Source organism: Bipolaris sorokiniana (genome assembly GCF_000338995.1).
Source record: "Bipolaris sorokiniana ND90Pr unplaced genomic scaffold COCSAscaffold_2, whole genome shotgun sequence".
Classification (NCBI taxonomy): Eukaryota; Fungi; Ascomycota; class Dothideomycetes; order Pleosporales; family Pleosporaceae; genus Bipolaris; species Bipolaris sorokiniana.
The window spans coordinates 274,124-293,740 of record NW_006911896.1 but is presented as its reverse complement, the minus strand read 5'-3'; the positions used below and the strand labels follow the sequence as shown (position 1 = coordinate 293,740).

Sequence of the window (19,617 nt, the reverse complement as noted above, 5' to 3'; positions counted from 1 at the left end):
GCAGCAGGGAGGAGGTGAATAGAGATCACCAAGGCAGCTACACGTCGTTTAGCCGCAAGTGCCATGATGCATGACGTAGATCCAGCCTTCCCGCTCACGTGTGCGGGCCGTCTGGCCGTTGATTGGCTGGGGGTCTGCCTCCAGTTGCGCCGTCTCCAATTTCTTCCCGCGTCCACTCCCCGCGGATCGCGTCTGAAGACGTCGCGCATCAAGAGTAGAGGATAGTATATACCATTCTGAGCTGAATCGCTTGTTTATAATACTTTCGCGACCTTTTATCCATACTATCCTTGTGCTCTACCATTGGCACCTACAAACTACGACCCTGAACTTGGCCAGCCAACAGCACAACCTTTTCCATATACACATACTATTTTCAACATGGGCTGGTGGCCCTTCTCAGGCGCAGGCGCAGACGCCGCAGCAAAACAGCAGCACCAACAGCCAGCCACTATTTCAAGTTCAACATCGCCCGTACAAAAACCAAACGATGCACCCACACCGACAATATCACACATACATTCTGCCCCCCACGATCCCGACTTCTACGCCGCCCACCCACACCTCGCCCCACCCTCTTTTTCTTCCAATACTGTCTCGTCCTCGACAACCAACAGCACAGACAATGCCACACAACAATTCGAGGAGCTCGACCCTACACTACCCCGTACCATGTCCTGCCGTGCCGCCTTTGATAGCGCCTTCTATTGCTCATCACTCGGCGGCCACTTCAACGATATATACCGCTACGGGCAACTCCGAAGCTGCTCCGACCACTGGAGCGACTTTTGGTTCTGTATGCGCACAAAAAATAGTCGGAGCGGCCAGGAAGTCAAGGAGCGCATGGTGCAGGATAGGTATTGGGAGAAGGAAATGGTGCTCAAGAGTGGGCCTAATAGCGAAGATATCTGGCGTAAGAGGAAGCCAGGAGAAGAGGTTAGAGGGGCATTTAGTAGGCCTGCTGATGAGGTATAAAAGCAGTGATATGAATATGGGATTATGTACGACATACTGTAAGACTGGGTGCTGAATTGCAAAGAGTTTGATTGATTGATTAAGCCACGTTTACCAACCTATCTAGAAACCTCATACATGAAACGTGAGGCAGTACAATACTTACTTCTCTCTACTCGAAATTTACAAATGACTCCAAGCCCTTCTCGGAGGTTACATGTGTTCCAGTGTATCGCATTTTGTAATAATTGAAAGCGGAATGTGCCTGCTCTATCTATCCACTTTTCTCTTTTCCTATCCAATTACTGAGGACGTAGCATGATGGCACAAAGCATAAGGCAACTGTATGACTACTGCATGAGCCATTTATGTCTGTTTCGCGTCTAGCGTATCAGACTATCATCACTTAGAAAGAGTAGTGGGAGATAATTACCTGCAATTCTACTATCGCGCCGGTGCATGTATTTACTAGTAACTCTAGGCAAAACGATTGTCCAAACCTCGAGTCTAAGAGTAAGATTTCCTGTATAGTAGAGGATACCCAATTTATAAGTCTTTGACCCTTCTATCTCTCTAATTTACTCTAACCTCTTTCTTAATTAGCTGCTAATAGTATAGTATAGGTAAAGGCGAAGTCACTCGTATCCTCCATAGTAAGACTCGTGGCTCGATACTATCCACACCGTTCACCATATAGCTATCCCTCAGGTCCATCACATATTAGCGTCACATTTCTTATCTTGTTCTTATTGAAGTACCAGCTACGCTGTGCTCAAGAAGCCTACGTCTAGTAATATATGCAACAGCTACCCTACTATTAACGCAGCTGTTACGAGATTATGTGTGACACTCTACTTAAAATAGGCAAACTAATTTTTTCGAGTTTATAGTTGAATCTACAATGTTGGATGGTTCTCTGCAGTGTTCACGTATTTTTGTTATAGGCTGATGTTGTTGTGGTGCCCAAGGTGGAGGATGACAGATTTACGCATGGTGCAGATTTATGACGTAGTCTATAATGAGAGAGCGTAGTGGTCCTATTTCCAGAGCTTTTGTCCAGTTATTGCCAATGAGAAGTCGTAACAGTTCAGAGCAGGTACTTGGTTCTTCTGCCTGAAATTTCAATAAGTTTACAATTCCTTCTCAACTGGACTTTTTGAATTCAAGTTTTTGGCGATACTTATTCTGCCTCAACTTTCTAGTATCCCAACGAGAACTCTCTAAGAAATTAGTCTCAAAAAAGCTTCCTTGATATCTTCTCCCAACAACTGCTGCTTGTTTTAAGACCATAACCTATAACTATACGAAGCCCTTTCATAATAGTCTACTCATCTTTAAATCTTCGTAGCCACCTGGATAGCTAACGTCACCTGCAGACAATCATTTACATGACCTTCGAATAGATACATAATTAGATTTCAATCTCCGCGAGCGTTGTGTAAAAAATTGCTTCCATTGAGCGAGTCACGCCCAAAGATAAGCCAGTTTGTCCCTTTTATCCACTGGAAGTATAAGTAACTTAAGAATATACCATATCGTTAAGACAAGCAATGATGGAGGCAAAAATTGAAAATAATTAAACTACGACCAAGACACTCTCTGCAGATGTTCGTCAGGCGAACAGCAGTGGTATATCTGATGCGCATAATCATCAGCAACAGTGTGCTCTGCAGCTAGGACTGGGGAGAAGTCGGCGATCGGCGTTCCACCGCTCAGACGCTAGACCCTGTTCGGGATGCTCCAAGTGATGCGATGCGAACGTTCGGTTCTCGAACTAATTCACTCTTGCAAACAACACTTTGGTATCTACTTACTACATGGCTCAAACCAGGTGATCATCATCCATTAGGAGACACAGATTACCTCTCTCCAAGGCTCGTATTCAACACAACTAGGCTCACACACCGCAAAGGACCTAAGCACCCTCAAAAGACTAGTAGCACCCTGCGACTACCCTGTCTCACACGATCCAGACGCAGCGCGACTCTCGTACTCCGAGAAAGCCTCAGGTATCGCTATGGTCCGAAATGGCAGCCCGTCGCCAGCGGACAATTTTCCGCTAGGCCATTCAGCGACATCCCCTCAACCGCAGCCCTCGAAGCGCGACAAACGGCGCAACATGCTCGCTGAGAAGCTCGCGGAAATGATGGCGTCCTTCTCTGACAACAGAGATAGCCACTATCGCGCTCAGTTGGCTGCGCTACAAGCTGACATCAACCTGATTATGAAGGCTGACCCTTATGCGAACCAACCACTCGAGGATAATGGAGAGGAGGCCTCGGAGCTCATCACGCAGATTATGGGCAACAACGTGCCGTCTGCACCCAGCGCTGGCACAGATTATATCGCGCAATGCGGAAAACACTACTCGCGTTTTGTCGACGCGGTCAATGATGCGATGGAGGAGCGGGACTACAATCTCACCATGCTCTGGGTGTGTGCCCCCTGCATTCCGAGATCCTGACACGAGATGCTAATTGTAGGTTTTATACAGAACAAACACGAAAACACGAAGAACGAAATCGAAAATTCACATTACTACAAAGTTCAAATCGCCGAAGAGGAGCACAAGTTGCTTGCCGCCACCATTCGGGAGCGTCTCGTAGCCAGCATACAGCAGCGAACGAACAGACTAAAGAGAGAGAAGGAACAACTTGACTTGACCGACAGCAATGCGATGCTTCTCCACCCTAATCAATTCAGCATCGGAAACCCCGCCAGTCCCGGCGGACCGCAAGCGCCTCGGAAAACAAGAAGGACAGGACACAAGTTCGGGGATGCTGAAGAGCTGGCTGCAGCCAATGAAACCAAGCGCAAGAGAAAGTTGTTTGAGGATCAGGACAATGATTCTCCTAACGCCTCTGCCCGGGCTATCGAAATGGGCATCGGCTCTCCGTTCCGTGAAGCCAAAGCGCGTACTGTCAATGCACAGTTCGAGTCATCTGCCTACTCTCTTGAACGCTTGTTCACCGAGAAGGAGCTTAATATGGCTATGAATCAAGCTACAACAGCCGCCTCTCACTTCTTTGCAAAGATGAAGAATACAGAGGCTGCAACGCAAGAGGCAACAACGAACGGCAACACCAATGGGACAAATGGAGAGCATGCTTCTGAAAATGGCGACCCTATGGACCAAGACCAGGACTCGGACGACATACCAGGCGCCTCTGACATGGTGCGCCAGCACTCGTCGAACCCCCATGCCACGCGCGGTGCTACCCGGTCTGCACTCAACCCTACGGCAGCCATAGTCAGTGGACAAATACCACCATTCATCTACAACCCGCCTTTCGTGTTGGATGCAAAGATATTCCAGAAGATCAACGCGTCGGCGCCACCACCGCCCTCGCTCTCGGCACATGATGTGGAGCAGGATCTGAAGCTGATGCTAAGGGAAGCACGGCCGGATGATGATCTAAATGAGAAGCTGTTGCAGGCTGCATGCAACCCGGTCAAAGCACGGGACTACCAGGTCCAGCCGCCAAACTTCTCTGAGCCAGTCAATGAGATGACAAGCGCGCTGCGCAGCACAGCACCACATCTGGAAGTAGGAGCAGGACTGGGGGGAGTGCCTATGAGCGCGCAGAGCAGTGCTGCAGGATGGTCCGAAGGTGGTGGGAACACGCCGATAGGACGCAATGGAGAGAGAGACTCGCTTGCTGTTGGTGGTCATGGCGGCGGTGTCGCAATGAGTCGAACGGCCAGCGGAAGCGGAAGGGGACGCGGTCGAGGACGCGGAGGTGGTTAGGACGCGTCTCGGTGGCAGTCGGCTTCCTATTCTACTTGGACGGTCTCTTGACTTGGACGTCACAGTCTCGTATTATACCCATGTCTGGCGTTTGGGGACGCGATGCATGTGCGGCGTTGGGCTGGATGCCGGATACGTACTACTCACATGTACCGAGGTTCTGCTTTGTAGTTTCTTTTGTTATTGCATTTAACTCGGGGATACTATGAGCCAAGAGTATTGTCGCGATCAGGCAGACGCGTCGGTTCCCCCGTTTGTATTGGAATCCTATTTCGTCTTTGGTTTTTTTTCTAGTAGTACTTTGGCATACAAGGCAGACAGAGTGTCAACACGGAGATTTACCATTCAATCAAAACATGTTTTTGTGTCTGTCCGCGTGTCAAGGCTAGCTGTGCATGACAACAGGTCATGTTTTCACGTAGTCAGTCGGCAAGACAAGGCGATCGTTTGCAGGGTGCATGTAATAGTAGTGCATAGGTGTTTCGTCAGTCTGCAATCAGCAGCAGCAGCAGCAGCAGTAGAAGCAGACCACATCATACGAGGTTGGTAATAGTCGATAGCATGGATGGCGGCGGTGGGGATAAAATTCCCCACCATGTCGAAGGTACGTGAAGGCGCTGGTTGCCATGGGCGGCCATGGCGGGGTTGCTCGCTAAAACAACTGGTTTGAGGTCATGGTGGGGTGAGGGTGCCGTCATAGCAGCCTACATGCGAGCCTCCTGCCCAGCGGCGAAACAAGCAGGCACGGCATCAACGGCAGGCGCGACACAGCAGCCCGCTCAAGGCGGCAGGCGCACAGGGGGCGCCTTCCATGCATCATATCTGGCAGAAAAAAGGCGATTTCGCCCCAGTGAAGCCGTCAGACAGCTGTTTCTAGTGGGTCGCAGAGCTTGCGGGAAGATTCTGGTTGGAGGCTTGGCACGTCGAAGCCGCTGGAATTCTGTAGAAACAAGACGTGCCAAAGCAATACAAAAACTGCTCCGCCGCCGCCTTGGGCTACCTCTCCAATTCACTACTCAAATCACATTTGACTCAATAAGCCTCACCCACACGAAGTCTTTGACTTGTGAGCACCTTTGCGATTTTCCTTCTACTACTTTGATACCCCACTACACATTCGCCTACCTACACCATGGCACCCGCGATCGGAATCGATCTTGGAACCACATACTCATGTGTCGGCATCTTCCGAGATGACCGTATTGAGATCATTGCCAACGACCAGGGTAACCGCACAACACCCTCGTTCGTTGCCTTTACCGACACCGAGCGTCTCATTGGTGACTCGGCAAAGAACCAAGTCGCCATGAACCCTACCAACACCGTCTTCGATGCCAAGCGCCTCATTGGTCGCAAGTTCGCCGACGCTGAGGTCCAGGCCGACATGAAGCACTTCCCCTTCAAGGTCATTGACAAGGGTGGCAAGCCTGTCATCCAGGTCGAGTTCAAGGGCGAGGAGAAGACATTCACACCAGAGGAGATTTCATCTATGGTCCTGACCAAGATGAGGGAAACCGCAGAGTCCTACCTCGGTGGAACCGTCAACAACGCTGTCGTCACTGTCCCAGCCTACTTCAACGACTCACAACGTCAGGCCACTAAGGATGCTGGTCTCATCGCCGGCCTCAACGTCCTCCGTATCATCAACGAGCCTACCGCCGCTGCCATTGCCTACGGTCTCGACAAGAAGACTCAGGGTGAGCGCAACGTCCTCATCTTCGACTTGGGTGGTGGTACTTTCGATGTCTCTCTCTTGACCATTGAGGAGGGTATTTTCGAGGTCAAGTCCACTGCAGGTGACACTCACTTGGGTGGTGAAGACTTCGACAACCGCCTTGTGAACCACTTCACACAAGAATTCAAAAGAAAACACAAGAAGGACCTTACCACCAACGCTCGTGCCCTTCGTCGTCTCCGAACCGCTTGCGAACGTGCCAAGCGCACTCTTTCCTCTTCAGCTCAGACCTCCATCGAGATTGAGTAAGTTTTACCCTCTACGAAATTTTCTTGACTTTGTTTACTAACAAACCCTAGCTCCCTCTATGAAGGCATTGACTTCTACACCTCCATCACCCGTGCCCGCTTCGAGGAGCTGTGCCAGGACCTCTTCCGCTCCACCATGGAGCCTGTCGAGCGTGTCCTCCGCGACGCCAAGATTGACAAGTCCTCTGTCCACGAGATCGTCCTCGTCGGTGGATCCACCCGTATCCCCAAGGTCCAGAAGATGGTCTCCGACTTCTTCAACGGAAAGGAGCCCAACAAGTCCATCAACCCCGATGAGGCTGTCGCCTACGGTGCTGCCGTCCAGGCTGCCATCCTGTCTGGTGACACATCTTCCAAGTCCACCTCCGAGATCCTGCTCCTCGATGTCGCGCCGCTTTCCATCGGTATCGAGACCGCTGGTGGTGTCATGACTCCTCTCATCAAGCGCAACACCACCATTCCCACCAAGAAGTCCGAGGTCTTCTCTACCTTCAGCGACAACCAGCCTGGTGTGCTCATCCAGGTCTACGAGGGCGAGCGTGCTCGCACTAAGGACAACAACTTGCTCGGCAAGTTCGAGTTGACCGGTATCCCACCTGCGCCTCGTGGTGTTCCTCAGATTGAGGTCACCTTCGACGTCGACGCCAACGGTATCATCAACGTCTCCGCCCTCGAGAAGGGTACCGGAAAGACCAACAAGATTGTCATCACCAACGACAAGGGCCGTCTCTCCAAGGAGGAGATTGAGCGCATGTTGGCTGAGGCTGAGAAGTACAAGGCTGAGGACGAGGCTGAGGCTGCCCGTATCGCCGCCAAGAACGCTCTTGAGTCCTACGCCTACTCTCTGCGCAACACCCTCAGCGACTCCAAGGTCGATGAGAAGCTCGATGCTGGTGACAAGGAGAAGCTCAAGGCCGAGATCGACAAGACCGTCGCCTGGTTGGACGACAACCAGACCGCCACCAAGGACGAGTACGAGTCTCAGCAGAAGGAGCTCGAGGGTGTCGCCAACCCCATCATGATGAAGTTCTACGGAGCTGGTGGTGAGGGTGGCATGCCTGGCGGTATGCCCGGTGGTGCTCCCGGCGGTGCTCCCGGCGGTGCTGGCGGCGATGACGGCCCAACCGTCGAGGAGGTTGACTAAGTGGATCGCTCCTCAGCAGTCTCTTTGTCTTCTTCAGCATCTTCTAGCATAGACATTTTCCATGGGGATTAGTTCACGGAGTTTCAGGCTTATGAGCCCTTTTCATTTGTTTTCCTAACTGCATCGGATGACTAACGATCAATGACTTTGGGAGGAAAAGTTCGGTGGTAGCATGTACTCTAATAATAGGGTTTAATATCCTGTATAGAGAATTGAAATGAAATTTCTAAATACTCGACTTTGCATCCTGCTTAGTGTTTGACTATGTGTTGACTACTACAGAAGAACATGCGACACGAGGAACATCTGGACTGTGGTTGATAGTGGCTATTGGACAATATGTCATGATTCCAGTGACTATCTCAAAGTACAGCAGTACAAACACCACTTTGCGTTGTGGTACATGTCCGCACAGCGGAGCGGAACTAACTTGAGGACAAAGCCGAGCATTCACAAAGGGCAACTGGCAATGGAATACCACATCGAGCTTCAGCTGATCACACCTGTTCCTCAGCTTCCTCTCTCTCACGACCACCATGTGCACACCGCGTACCGTCAACTCTCCTTGCCACACTATCAAACCCTCTCTACGCAAAGTCATCGCACAGTTCAAGCGTAATATCCGCCTCCCCCTTCAAATACGCAGCCGTATAATCCGGCTTGGGCTCCCCGTACCAAAGAATTTGCTCCACAGACTTCCCCTCAGTATTGTGAATGCGCAGCTTCTTCCCCTTGAACGCAAAGCCATTGACGGTACTCAAGCTATCGTAGAGCCCCGTCACGTTGCTCCACGAATACCCCAGGACCAAGATGGGCTGCGGGTTATTGGGGCCGGGTTCAGTAGTTGTTACTTGGATGGAGACGCCGGTGCCGCGGTCGGGGTTCCTTTGGTCTTCGGAGAAGGTAGAGCCAGAGGGTATATTTTGGGTTGGGCCCGCTTGGCCTTGGACCGATGTCACCCACACGGGGAAGTCGCATTTGTTGTGCACTTTGGCTTGGGCCGCGAAGGCGGTGCTGGTGGAGAGGGAGAGGGAGGTGAGGAGTATTGGGAGATACATGTTTGGGGAGGAGGGAATAGTAGAACGGTTTTTAGAAAAGACGAGGAATGAGAGCGGATGATGGGTATGAAGTTACTATCAAGCTTGATTGAGATGGTATGATTATTTGGGCTTCATTGGGAGGGGAGGGGGGATTTCAACCTCGTCTTATACCCGTTGAAAACGCCTCCATTTGCCTTTAGTATTCCCCACCGCTCCTGTATTCAATACTTCGTCCAAAGGTAAGAGGTTCAGCAAGCCAGTGCAACATCACTATCCACATGAGTGCTCTTGTACCAGATACCAAATATAGCATCGTCTTCCAATTGGACGCATGTGTTCAGATGATTTTGTATCCAGTATAAGGTAATGCATTTGTTTCGTTGGAAGCAAGGCCTAGTCCGAAGGTCCAACGTGGTGCAATAGACAGCATTGGCCAAGCTCTTGAGGTACACATGGTGCAACTACCCGTATCGTCCGCGGCAAACTAGCAAATACCTCGCGAGCCAATTGACGGGGCCAGCGCATACAAGATCTTGCTCTTAGATATGCAGAAAAACATAATTGACGGGAGTAGGGCCGGGGGGGTGAGGTGAAGGATTACGCCTCAATACTGCTGTGGCAAATGGTTGTCACAAAATCGGAGGCGGGTGTTCCTACGGAATTCCCATCACTGGCTAGGTCCATGTGACTAAAATGGTCTCTTTGTCATGTTATTGACTTGTCTAGCTGAAACGACTGTGGCATGTTTTAAATAGAATGAGGTTGTCTAGCTTCTGTCTATCTCGTCGAGGTAATGTCTTCCGTTGGAGCAACGTTTACCAAAGGCACCTTCGATATCCCCTCTTTCTTCTCTATGTTAGCATTGGCTTTACTTGATAGTAGCGACTTGTGCGGTGTTCGGTTTTTTTGACTATACATAGGATATGTGAACAAAGGATTATAATGTACTTAGCATATCCACTCAATATATCCGCTCAACATGTCCGCTCAGCATGTCCGCCTACAGGACATAGACTAATGATCCAATAAAGCCATTGTCCGAAATACACTGCTACAAGCTGCTTCACTCCACTGATTATAATGTGCGACATGGAATTATACTACCTTAGCCTTACGTTTGTTAAATTGATTATTACAAGGACACTACCAGTGCTAAGTTCCAAAGTTTCGTCAATCGTCGTGTATAAGAATAAGCCACTATGTCCTCGTTAGGAGCTAAGGGGACAAAAAAATCATCGCGCTATAGTGTTCGTACCAATCCGCGTTCTCGACAAAGCGCCCCATCACCGCCCAACTCTGCAAAACCGTGTCTAAAGCAAAAAGAAATGAAGAACCATCGCAACAACGCTAACAGTTGCAAAGATTAGCAAAAAGATAATTTCCGACACCGGGAATCGAACCTTTGGAGATATTAGTAAAGGTGATTGGGATGGATGATGAGGATAGTACTAACCCGGGCCTTGCCGGCACTGAACAGTGAACTGACTCTGCAATGAGAGCGGCAAATCCTAGCCACTAGACCATATCGGATGTTGTTTGATTGATGGAAATTTTTGAGATGATTATATTTATATCCTACATGTTTCAATCAAATGAATATTGAAAATCAGGCGGGATCCAAGTAGCTCATCGGCGAGGCTAACTAGTGCTAGGAGGAACACATAGCTGAAGCAAAACTTCTGCAAGCGCTATTCTTTCCTATTTAGGCCTAGATAGAAAACCCAACCCGAAGACGCAATCGAGTGAATACATGCAACCGCAAGAAAGTCGGTATCAGAAGTAGAGATTCTTGTTCTTCTAATACCGGGCAACATGATTCTGTGTGCGAATGCATGACTATAGTTATAAACACCGGTTGCTTACATTAAGCATACTTAGGTATCAGAGCTTGGTGTATAAGTCAAAAATCGCTCATCCAGACCAAGACTATAACAAGAGCCGAGAATGACTCTTGGATATGCTGCGCACTTAGTGCGGCCAGACTAGACGGGCCAGTGTAATCATAGATGACTCCCGGTTTCGCCGCATGCCCCGCGCAACAAAAAAGTTCCCCGCGACCGTTGACTTGAACTCGACACTTGAAATCCCCGCGTTAATACTTCAGCAATGGCACCAAAAAATACGGCATTCGACCTGCAGAAATGCGCGCGACACAACATTCTCGCGTTGGAGCCGTACCGATGCGCGCGCGAGTAGGTGAAGCTCAATGACGCTCATTGCGGTACTCGGACTGACGCAAGTACGTAGTGACTACAAAGACGACGGAACCAACATTCTCCTCGACGCGAATGAGAACGCGTACGGCCCGGGACTTTCATTGACGGGAGAGACCAAATCAAAAGTCAATGGCGCATCCGACTCACCGTATGCGATTGACATTGATCTACTCGGTCTGAACCGCTACCCAGATCCGTACGCACGCCGCTCTGTATCCTGTGCTGGGTCAACAAGACTAACACATGCCCACGCAGCCACCAAGAAGAACTCAAGCAGCTGCTATGCAATCTCCGAAACACGCACACGCACACATCGAAGAAGATCACACCGGCCAACCTATTTGTTGGTGTGGGCTCGGACGAAGCTATTGATGCGCTGATCCGCGCCTTTTGCGTCCCAGGCAAAGAAAAGATCCTCACATGTCCACCCACATATGGCATGTACAGCGTATCGGCGCAAGTCAACGACGTTTCGCTTGTCAAGGTGCCCCTGCAAACACCCAGCTTCGACCTCGATGTGCCCGCGATCCTCGATGCGCTGGACCAAGACAAGAATATCAAGCTAGCATACCTGTGTTCGCCGGGGAACCCAACAGGCAAGCTGTTGAAAAAGGAAGACGTCCAGCGTGTCCTAGAGCACCAATGGAACGGTGTCGTAGTGCTAGACGAAGCATACATTGACTTCTCGCCCGACGGCACCAGCCTGGCGGAATGGGTATCTGAATGGCCGAACCTTGTGGTCATGCAGACGCTCTCCAAAGCCTTTGGCCTCGCCGGTATCCGTCTGGGCGCTGCATTTGCCGACCCGGCAATCGCCCAGATTCTAAACAACATGAAGGCACCGTACAATATTCCCAATCCCACCAGTCAGCTCGCACGCGCTGCTCTGTCCCCAAAACACTTGGACGTCATGCACAAGAATCGCAATGCCATTGTAGAGCAGCGTGACCGCATGATTCGCGAATTGCCAAAGATTGCGGGCGTTGGTGCTCTGCACGGCGGCACAGAGTCGAATTTCCTGCTCTATCAGATTCTCGATGCACCTGCGGAACAGGGCGGCAAGCCGTCAAATGAGACTGCGCTGGCAGTGTACGAGGGGCTAGCAGAGGAGAAGGGTGTGGTAGTTAGGTTTAGAGGCAAGGAGCATGGCTGCTTGGGATGCCTAAGGATAACGGTGGGTACGGAGAAGGAAGTGGATCGGTTTTTGCAAGAGCTTCAAGCTGTTTTGAAAGCGATCCATCAAAGAACGCGCAAGTTGGGAGGCAAGGACGAGGAGCGGAGAGAGAAGGAGGCGAGTGATGTAGTAGCATAAGGTTTCGATGAGACGTAGATGAGAGCTGGATATAGCAATTCGGATCTTTCCGTGGCAAGGTTGCAGTCGCAAGAAATGATCGACATGACCGTTTGTTTGCATGTCTCGGGTAGATAAGTTTTAACTTTTGTGCCGCTCCTTCGTTGAACATCATTCCGCCCGCACGTCCACATCCTCATACATCCATGTCTCGTCGCCCCCACCGCATGGAGCATACAAGTACTTTCTGATACCTCCGTCTTCAAATACGGGCATGACATCGCGCTCCGCCACCTTCATGGCCCACATGATGATCCTCGCGCCCAGGTGCTCAGTCCGACCATTGATAAACACAGGCGCTGTGCTATCAGCTGGTTGATTCACAAATGTAAGACCAAGGTCATCCAGGACGTCGCTGGGCATGGCGCTAGGATCAGCAGAAGTAATGTGCACAAAGTCTACGAGGTGTTCGTCAACAAAGGTATATGTTTCTACGTCTTCGATACCGTCCTCGAGCGTTGGGAGCGTGTGGTGGGTACACAGGCTGTGCAGGAGGGTAAAAACGTATGCGTTGTCCGTGTCTGGTGTTGTTAACATTATGGAGATTAGCGCGGTAAGCAGTAAAGCCCATTTTAGACTGTCGTCGTGAGTCATGTTCAAGCCATGTTTTTGGAGCGCAGCTGTGAACTTTGCTGCTGCTGTGGGCATATCCTTTTCGAAAGTCGATAGGACATCAGGCAGGCTGTGCAAAGACCTGTTTGAAGTTTCTTGGTCTGATCCTCGTAGCCTAGCTACTGCAGCCTGGAGTTCTTGCCGCACCGAATGAATGATGCGAGCTTGGCCGTCACGGTAAATCTTTGCATACTTTTGCTTGGTGTTTTGGGGTTCCTGCTCTATACGGAGAGGGAGGGAGGCGCACCTCTGCTCCAGCGCCTGATGTAAAAGTACCAAGACCTGTAGCGTGATCCTTGCTCCAGGTCGAGCAACGTCGATGCTACCTATATCCACTTCCGCGGTAATAATTGTCTGGATGAAGAAGAAGTGAACAATATATGGCGGCATGCCGCGGAAGAAGGGCACATTATTGTCATAACGCCCGAATGGGTGACCTCTGGTACGCAAAAAGTGTTGTTCTTTGTTTGGATCTGTGGCGAGGAAATCCCGAGTCATTTCAAAAGGCACATTTTTGCCATCTAGTAGACCGAGCTGCTGCGCGTATTGCTGCAGCTGCGGCTGAAACGCTAGTTTCAAGGCAAACTGCTCAATTGGGTTGTCCTGAAGACAGAAACCGTATCCGAGGAGCAGCTCATCATTCTGCTTGGGCGCATAGTTGTTGAAAAGCTCCTCTCCCGGTTGGACAGAGTTGCCTTGGAGGCACTTGAGTACAAAGGAGCGATGTGGCTCAAAGTCCCATTCAACCTTTGCAGTGACGGAATGATTTAGAATATCGATGACTGGGAAGAGCACGGGTATTGTCTCTCTGCCAGGTAAGATATGAGTGGAGATAAATGCGCGCGAAGTGAAGATGGTAGCGGCCCATTGCAGCGATTCGCTGACTAGTGTTAGCAGGGTGTGTATGGCGTCTGATGTAATGTGCAGACAAAGCAAATCAAACTGGTCATTCAACACGTCGAGAGCATCACGTATTCAATTGCCGAGTGCACAGCATGGGCCTACTGCACGCCTGAGACACCATGTTTGGGCTGCTTCGAGTGGCCTGCGCTAGGAAACTTACAGAGAGATAACGTCAGCCAGATGCATGTCAAAGTGCTTTATGACTTGCACAGCGTGCTCCCATTGCTGGTGTAGCTCGGCCTTTCTTTCTTTTGCAGCGGGCGCCAAGGATGTGCCAGCCAGAAAGGCGAAGTCGACATCATCAAACCAGAGAGGAGTGGTCATGTCTTGAGGCCCAGGTAAGCATGCTAGGTAAGCGCTCCAAGGCGAGTCGTTGCCCTTGTCGCGCTGCTCTAGCAACATAAGATATGCCAAGATATGGTCTGGGATCTTGTCTCGACATTGCTGCAAAGGTGACTGGATATGTTGCACCTCTTTCTCACCAGGGTCTAGGTTTAGGATGGAGAAGGTAAGGTTGAGCGGACACGAGGCCACGATAGGCGAGGTCAATGGCGTCCGGGCACACAAATGGAAGCCTTGAGCGTGGGTGTAGGCGAGCTGGACATGCGGGCTCAGGTGGCCCCCATGCTGAACGAACCAATTGACGAGGTTCTCAGCTAGTGAGTGAGGAGTAACGTCTTGGGCTGATGTGTGCTCCGTTTGGGAAGCCATGAGCGACAAGGTTTGAGCTTTTCCGCCTGGCGTGATTGAGCAGATTTCAGATAGTGAATTGCAGGCGCAATGACGCAGAGCTTGTGCGACGATTCGGAGGGTGGTTCGTCCGATGGAGTTTTGCAGCGGGCGATGTGCAGCTGACGAGAGCTCCGTTTCGGAGAAAAATGGAAGTGCGCGGAAGACGGACGCCGGGAGAACCGAAGATCGGACTCAAGGCAACATGTGGTGGCATGGTGGTGAGCAGTTGCGGGGCCTTGCAGCATGGGCTGTGTGTCTCGGCGAGGTGCGTGTCATTGTCGGTGAGGAAGGAGGGGGGGAAGAGAATGCAAATGGAAGGCTGTTGGTATGCCACAGGCGGTGGCTGGCCTGGGACATGGCATACATACATACATACTGTAGCTAGCCTCGGGTTTAAACGTGCTGGTGCCTACACACACACTACTAATTACAGATGTGGTGGGCATCGACATGTTACTTACTTGGGATACATACCCAGGGGGTCCCACTCGGTAGTACATATGATAACCATTGTAATATGTACAGGACATCAGGCCTCGGCGGGTATGGTTCTTGCTTGGCCTCACATGGTGTGGTGGTGTAGGGCCGATGGAGAAAGTGTGGAGAAGGCGGGATAAATCGATAGGTACGTACATATGTGTGTACTTACGTAGCAGCATGTACTACTAGTATTGGAAACTGTTCATGGGCCAACCTATAGCGGGAGCCGTGGGAGCCGAGCGTCGATCCAGGCAGCTGTATCGCTGGAGTGCGTATCGTATCGCCCGTATGGGTGTGTATGCGTGTCAGGGTGTATCGATGGACGCAAGTATAGTAGCAGGCGAGGCGGGTACGGCGATACGAGCCAATCACACCGGCCCCGTTGCTAGAAGAGTCTGGGCCGGACATGGCTCGTGTCGTGGTTTCGAACTGGGAGCGGGCGTGCGCTAGCGGGAGGTCGACGGTTGACATGACGGGCGTCGCAGCCTGCCTGTGTCTTGTGCGTCGACAATGCGGACAAGAAGTAAAGCCCATGTCCGCCGCCGTGCGGTGAATGACCTCAGGCGGCGGCCCTGTTGACTTCATCTTTTTCCTCTTGTCCTCTTTCCGCCCTCGTGTCCTTCCTGTCCCTCGTCTTGGTTGCTTGTGTTCCTGGCGGGCTGCCTCTGGTCGTCGCATGTTACGTACAGAGTTGCTGGTACTGCATGCATTCCTCAGCCTCTCATACCCCTGCCCTGCATAACTCCCAGCTCGTGCTCATTGTGGCTTGTAAGTCAGACACCCGTTTGGCGCTTGACAGAGGCCATTCATTTATAACAAAAATGGCCTCGCATCCTACCGCCCATATTTCCCAAATTGCTGACTGTCTCCCCAGAATGCCTCTGCCCTCTGTCCCGTAGCCGGAGCAATGCTGATGGACATGTTGGCCGCCAATCCCACAACCACCGCCACAACTAATGCCTCCTTCCTTCACAAGCCACTCTCCCTTCTAGGCTCCGTCTTGCGGGGGCAAACTCCCTCCCCTGACATGTCCACAACAACAACAACAACACAAAATACCCCTCTGATTGACCATTCTTCCTCTCGCCCTGCTTCTGCCGGCAGCGACACCACTGCCGATAAGGTCAAAAAGCCCTCGCGCCGCTCAAAGACGTCCTATAACATCGCCCGACCCATAAACACTCGCTCAAAGCGCCATGTCCACCTCCAACTACACCAGGTCATTACCTCGCAGCGTCCCAAGCCTGCCTATGACGTCGTCCCCTTCTCCCTCCTCCCTCAGCGCTCCACCCGTCGCCTTGCCCACTTGTTCAACACCAGAGAGCGATTAGGCCCCCACGACCTCCTTGTCGTAAAGGCCGGAGCCTACACCTTGCAAGATGAGCAGGAAAAGTCGCGCCACGATGACTGGGCCTCACGCGACGTCGTCGGCGTCCTGAGCACGCGCAAAAGCGACAACGGCCTTACCGAGACAACCGACATCTGCATCAGCGATGGCTTCAGCCGCTGGTCAGTCGCAGACATGCCCAATGGAGGCTACGAATTCACCTCCACCGACGAGCATGCTGTTGCGCTCAAGGCACGCTGGGTGCTCAAGCCTGCTCATGCCCGCCGCACATCGGCCTCGACATTCAATGCGCCCGCACCAGAGGACAAAAAGTTCACCTTTAGCACAATCAACTCCGACTCGAGGCGACACCCCATCATTGCCACAATGACACGCAGCCGCATCGACGTTATGGACACATACACCATTCCCTCTGCCACCTCTCCTCCAACCCCAAACGCATCCTCGTACACCCAATCGCCTATAACACCTCTCAGCATTGACTCTGATTCTTTTGCTGATGCCCTTGCCGAAAAGCTTCCCATTGAGACCAACGAAGCCCTCCGCAACCTCATACTAGTGTCTGGCGTCTGGCTTGCTTCCAGAGAGTTTGCCTCGGACGGCTCCAGCCTAGCGACCATTCCAGCCCTGACTCAGAGCAATTCAGTCCGCCAGGCCGCTCATCGCGCATGCTCCATGTCTATGCTCGAAGGCCCTCGCTCACCATCGCCAGCTTCAACAGTCGAAGAGAAGCGTCGTTCATTTCCACGAATGTTGAAGGCCAGCATTGAAGGACTGTCCCATGCACACGCTGATGCTCCTCCCTCTCCTGCTTCCACTAAGACAGCGGTCAAGGCATCTCCGGTGGTCACAACCCGCTCACGGAGAGCAAACTCGACTGGCACTGCCATCCACAGCATCACTGGCAGCGCGAGGAAGAGATACGGGCTGGCTTTCGAAGATGAGACTCTGGTGGAAAGCACAGAAGAGCGCCAGATGAAACGTAGCATAGAGTTGCTTCGTATTAGAGAGCTACAACTGCCTTCTCCTATAGAACGTCCGTCTGTTGAGACATCTCGGCCCTCTCTCAACCAGCTTCCTTCTCCTATCGTTATACCTCCTTGCCCAGTAGAGCCGGCCTCGCCTGCACCGTTGCTCAACTCGCCCTTGCTCTCCCCGCCTCTCCCGGACATGAAGCGAGCACGAAAGACGCAGTCTACCTACGCACCTATTACGACAACTGGCATGTGGGATTCTGGAGTTGTCGACGGCCCCAGCCTAAAGAAACGCCCTACCAGCATGTTTGTCATGAATGAAAAGAAGCGCAAGCAAGAGAAGAAGGGCGAGCGAAGTAAGAGCAAGGATTCAAAGACGAGAAAGGGCGACCAGAGCAGCGATCACGGCATGGGTGTCAAGAGAAAGAGCGGCTGGTACGTTTACAAGATCAAGCTTCGCCTTAAAGATATGTTTCATCACAAAGAGAGGGCTTAATTGCGAATATGTCCTCCCAGCCATGACCTTATATTCTGGTCTACAATTCTTTTTCATTTCAGTAGGGTTCAGTTTTCCTGGAGCATTTGGGCATGGCGCAGCATTTCCTTCTTTTTTCTTCTCTTTTCATCTTACAACAACCGTTAGCAGAAGCAGGCTGGACCTGTTGGTTCGGGCTTGTTTCTCCAATCGCTATCTCCACTGTACACTACGCTCTCCTTACTTTCTAACCTGTAAATACCTTTGCCTCTTAGGCCACCTAGATCAACGTCACTCCCTCCGAATTTTTCATTTATTTTGGTTAGGTTAGGAAATTCGCAATTTCTTGCGCCAAATACAAATTATTCAAAACCATCATGCATTGAACATGCTCATTTGCTCGACTTTTGTCAATAGGACCGACAATATCACCGAACTCTACCTAGCGTTCTTTTTTTGGATCCGCTTTTATTACCTTATGCAGCGGGTGGGTGATCCCCTCGACCAAACTCTCGACTAGGATCATGCCAGTGAGACGGTGCTTATATCGTACCGTATCCTTACTATGGTGCTTATCCTGGTCCCAGGGTTCCGTCACCCGTTCCTTCCCAATTCATACCTGTTTTGGCACATAACCCAAAATCAACCTTTGGGTTTACCTAGCCCGGAGGACCGGACATTAATAGCCGAGATCCGAGAGGACGGTTTTTTTTTAAAGTTTTCTTTCTTTTACAAGCCATGTGCTGTACTAGTATGAGTATTTGTGGACACCTTGACATCCGGTTCGGCCGAGTGGACTGTGGATGAACGGAGGAGGGGGAAATCCGAGATCCTCTCTTGCTTTGGTCATTGATTTGCCTAGTCGAAATCATGTGCAGTTCTGCTTGCTGGAAAAGATCGAGACAAACGCATTTTCTTGGCATGTTTTTATTGATAAGCACGAAAAGGCTCCAGCAGTATTACGATTGCGTGGTGCTGTTTGCCCCCACCAATGTTGATATCCTGACCTTGCTCGGTAGGAGAAGAGCTACGCAACTTCTGTCTGTTCGACTGATAAAAGAGAGTGATGCTTTACCCCTCACAATCGCTAACCTGATGTTTCGAATCCAAAGCTGCAGCCTGGTTTTGGATATCGCGCTCACCTTTGGCATGTGAAAGGTGTGGCAGTGGCTACTATGCAGCGGCTGCTGTCATTGCAGAATTTGACGCCCTTCATGCCATCACTCTTCTCTGTCACCATCATACCCAGAGCACAATCTAGCAGAGCTCTCTCATCGTCTTGCTTTTCACGATGAACGTTGTGGTGCTCGTGGCTCACTGCAATACAACTCCTAAAAGCCCCGCACTAGCGTCCGACTAGCGTGCCTTCCCCTGCAGCCTCTCGCTTTGGCAACGCAAACGCGTAAACACTGACCTTCATGTAGCAAAACACGCCTTCACATTCAACCTCATCGCCACCACATCTTCCTTTCGTCTACACTCGTTGCATCTTGCCCGTGTCTTGTCGCCTGAACAATCACGTGTGACAAGCGTTTTCTTTTCCTTTCGCCCTTGTCCCCCTTCTTGGGGACTTGACTTTGGCCCACCATGTCCGACTCCCTAATGGACGACTCCGTATTCGACGAGGGCGCGAGCTCTGACTTCGCCCCGCCCGCAA

At 51.2% G+C, this 19,617-nt stretch overlaps 7 protein-coding genes across 7 annotated transcripts; 5 read left to right on the top strand and 2 right to left on the bottom strand.

Moving 5' to 3' along the window:
- Window positions 1-184: 184 nt before the first annotated feature.
- Window positions 185-1,167, top strand: COCSADRAFT_32942 (uncharacterized protein). The gene has a single exon (XM_007697224.1). It carries the CDS (start codon window positions 382-384, stop codon window positions 973-975), a length of 594 nt encoding a protein of 197 aa, XP_007695414.1. The 5' UTR covers window positions 185-381; the 3' UTR covers window positions 976-1,167.
- A 1,578-nt stretch (window positions 1,168-2,745) lies between these two features.
- Window positions 2,746-5,039, top strand: COCSADRAFT_32941 (uncharacterized protein). The gene is made up of 2 exons (XM_007697223.1): window positions 2,746-3,388; window positions 3,449-5,039. Exons 1-2 carry the CDS (start codon window positions 2,972-2,974, stop codon window positions 4,700-4,702), a joined length of 1,671 nt encoding a protein of 556 aa, XP_007695413.1. The 5' UTR covers window positions 2,746-2,971; the 3' UTR covers window positions 4,703-5,039.
- Window positions 5,040-5,805: 766 nt separating this feature from the next.
- COCSADRAFT_195990 (uncharacterized protein) lies at window positions 5,806-8,066 on the top strand. Its single transcript, XM_007697528.1, has 2 exons — window positions 5,806-6,682; window positions 6,737-8,066. The coding sequence occupies exons 1-2, from the start codon at window positions 5,835-5,837 to the stop codon at window positions 7,827-7,829; spliced, it is 1,941 nt and encodes a 646-aa protein (XP_007695718.1). The 5' UTR covers window positions 5,806-5,834; the 3' UTR covers window positions 7,830-8,066.
- A 350-nt stretch (window positions 8,067-8,416) lies between these two features.
- Window positions 8,417-8,887, bottom strand: COCSADRAFT_195989 (uncharacterized protein; the record flags this gene model as incomplete). The annotated part of the gene is made up of 1 exon (XM_007697527.1): window positions 8,417-8,887. One exon carries the CDS (start codon window positions 8,885-8,887, stop codon window positions 8,417-8,419), a length of 471 nt encoding a protein of 156 aa, XP_007695717.1.
- A 1,784-nt stretch (window positions 8,888-10,671) lies between these two features.
- On the top strand, window positions 10,672-12,752 carry COCSADRAFT_107906 (uncharacterized protein). Its single transcript, XM_007697526.1, has 3 exons — window positions 10,672-11,061; window positions 11,117-11,281; window positions 11,341-12,752. Exons 1-3 carry the CDS (start codon window positions 10,976-10,978, stop codon window positions 12,395-12,397), a joined length of 1,308 nt encoding a protein of 435 aa, XP_007695716.1. The 5' UTR covers window positions 10,672-10,975; the 3' UTR covers window positions 12,398-12,752.
- Window positions 12,753-14,057: 1,305 nt separating this feature from the next.
- Window positions 14,058-14,966, bottom strand: COCSADRAFT_32937 (uncharacterized protein). The gene has a single exon (XM_007697222.1). It carries the CDS (start codon window positions 14,660-14,662, stop codon window positions 14,108-14,110), a length of 555 nt encoding a protein of 184 aa, XP_007695412.1. The 5' UTR covers window positions 14,663-14,966; the 3' UTR covers window positions 14,058-14,107.
- Window positions 14,967-15,680: 714 nt separating this feature from the next.
- COCSADRAFT_32936 (uncharacterized protein) lies at window positions 15,681-18,362 on the top strand. The gene is made up of 2 exons (XM_007697221.1): window positions 15,681-15,931; window positions 16,038-18,362. The coding sequence occupies exon 2, from the start codon at window positions 16,071-16,073 to the stop codon at window positions 17,979-17,981; it is 1,911 nt and encodes a 636-aa protein (XP_007695411.1). The 5' UTR covers window positions 15,681-15,931; window positions 16,038-16,070; the 3' UTR covers window positions 17,982-18,362.
- The last annotated feature ends 1,255 nt before the right edge of the window (window positions 18,363-19,617 follow it).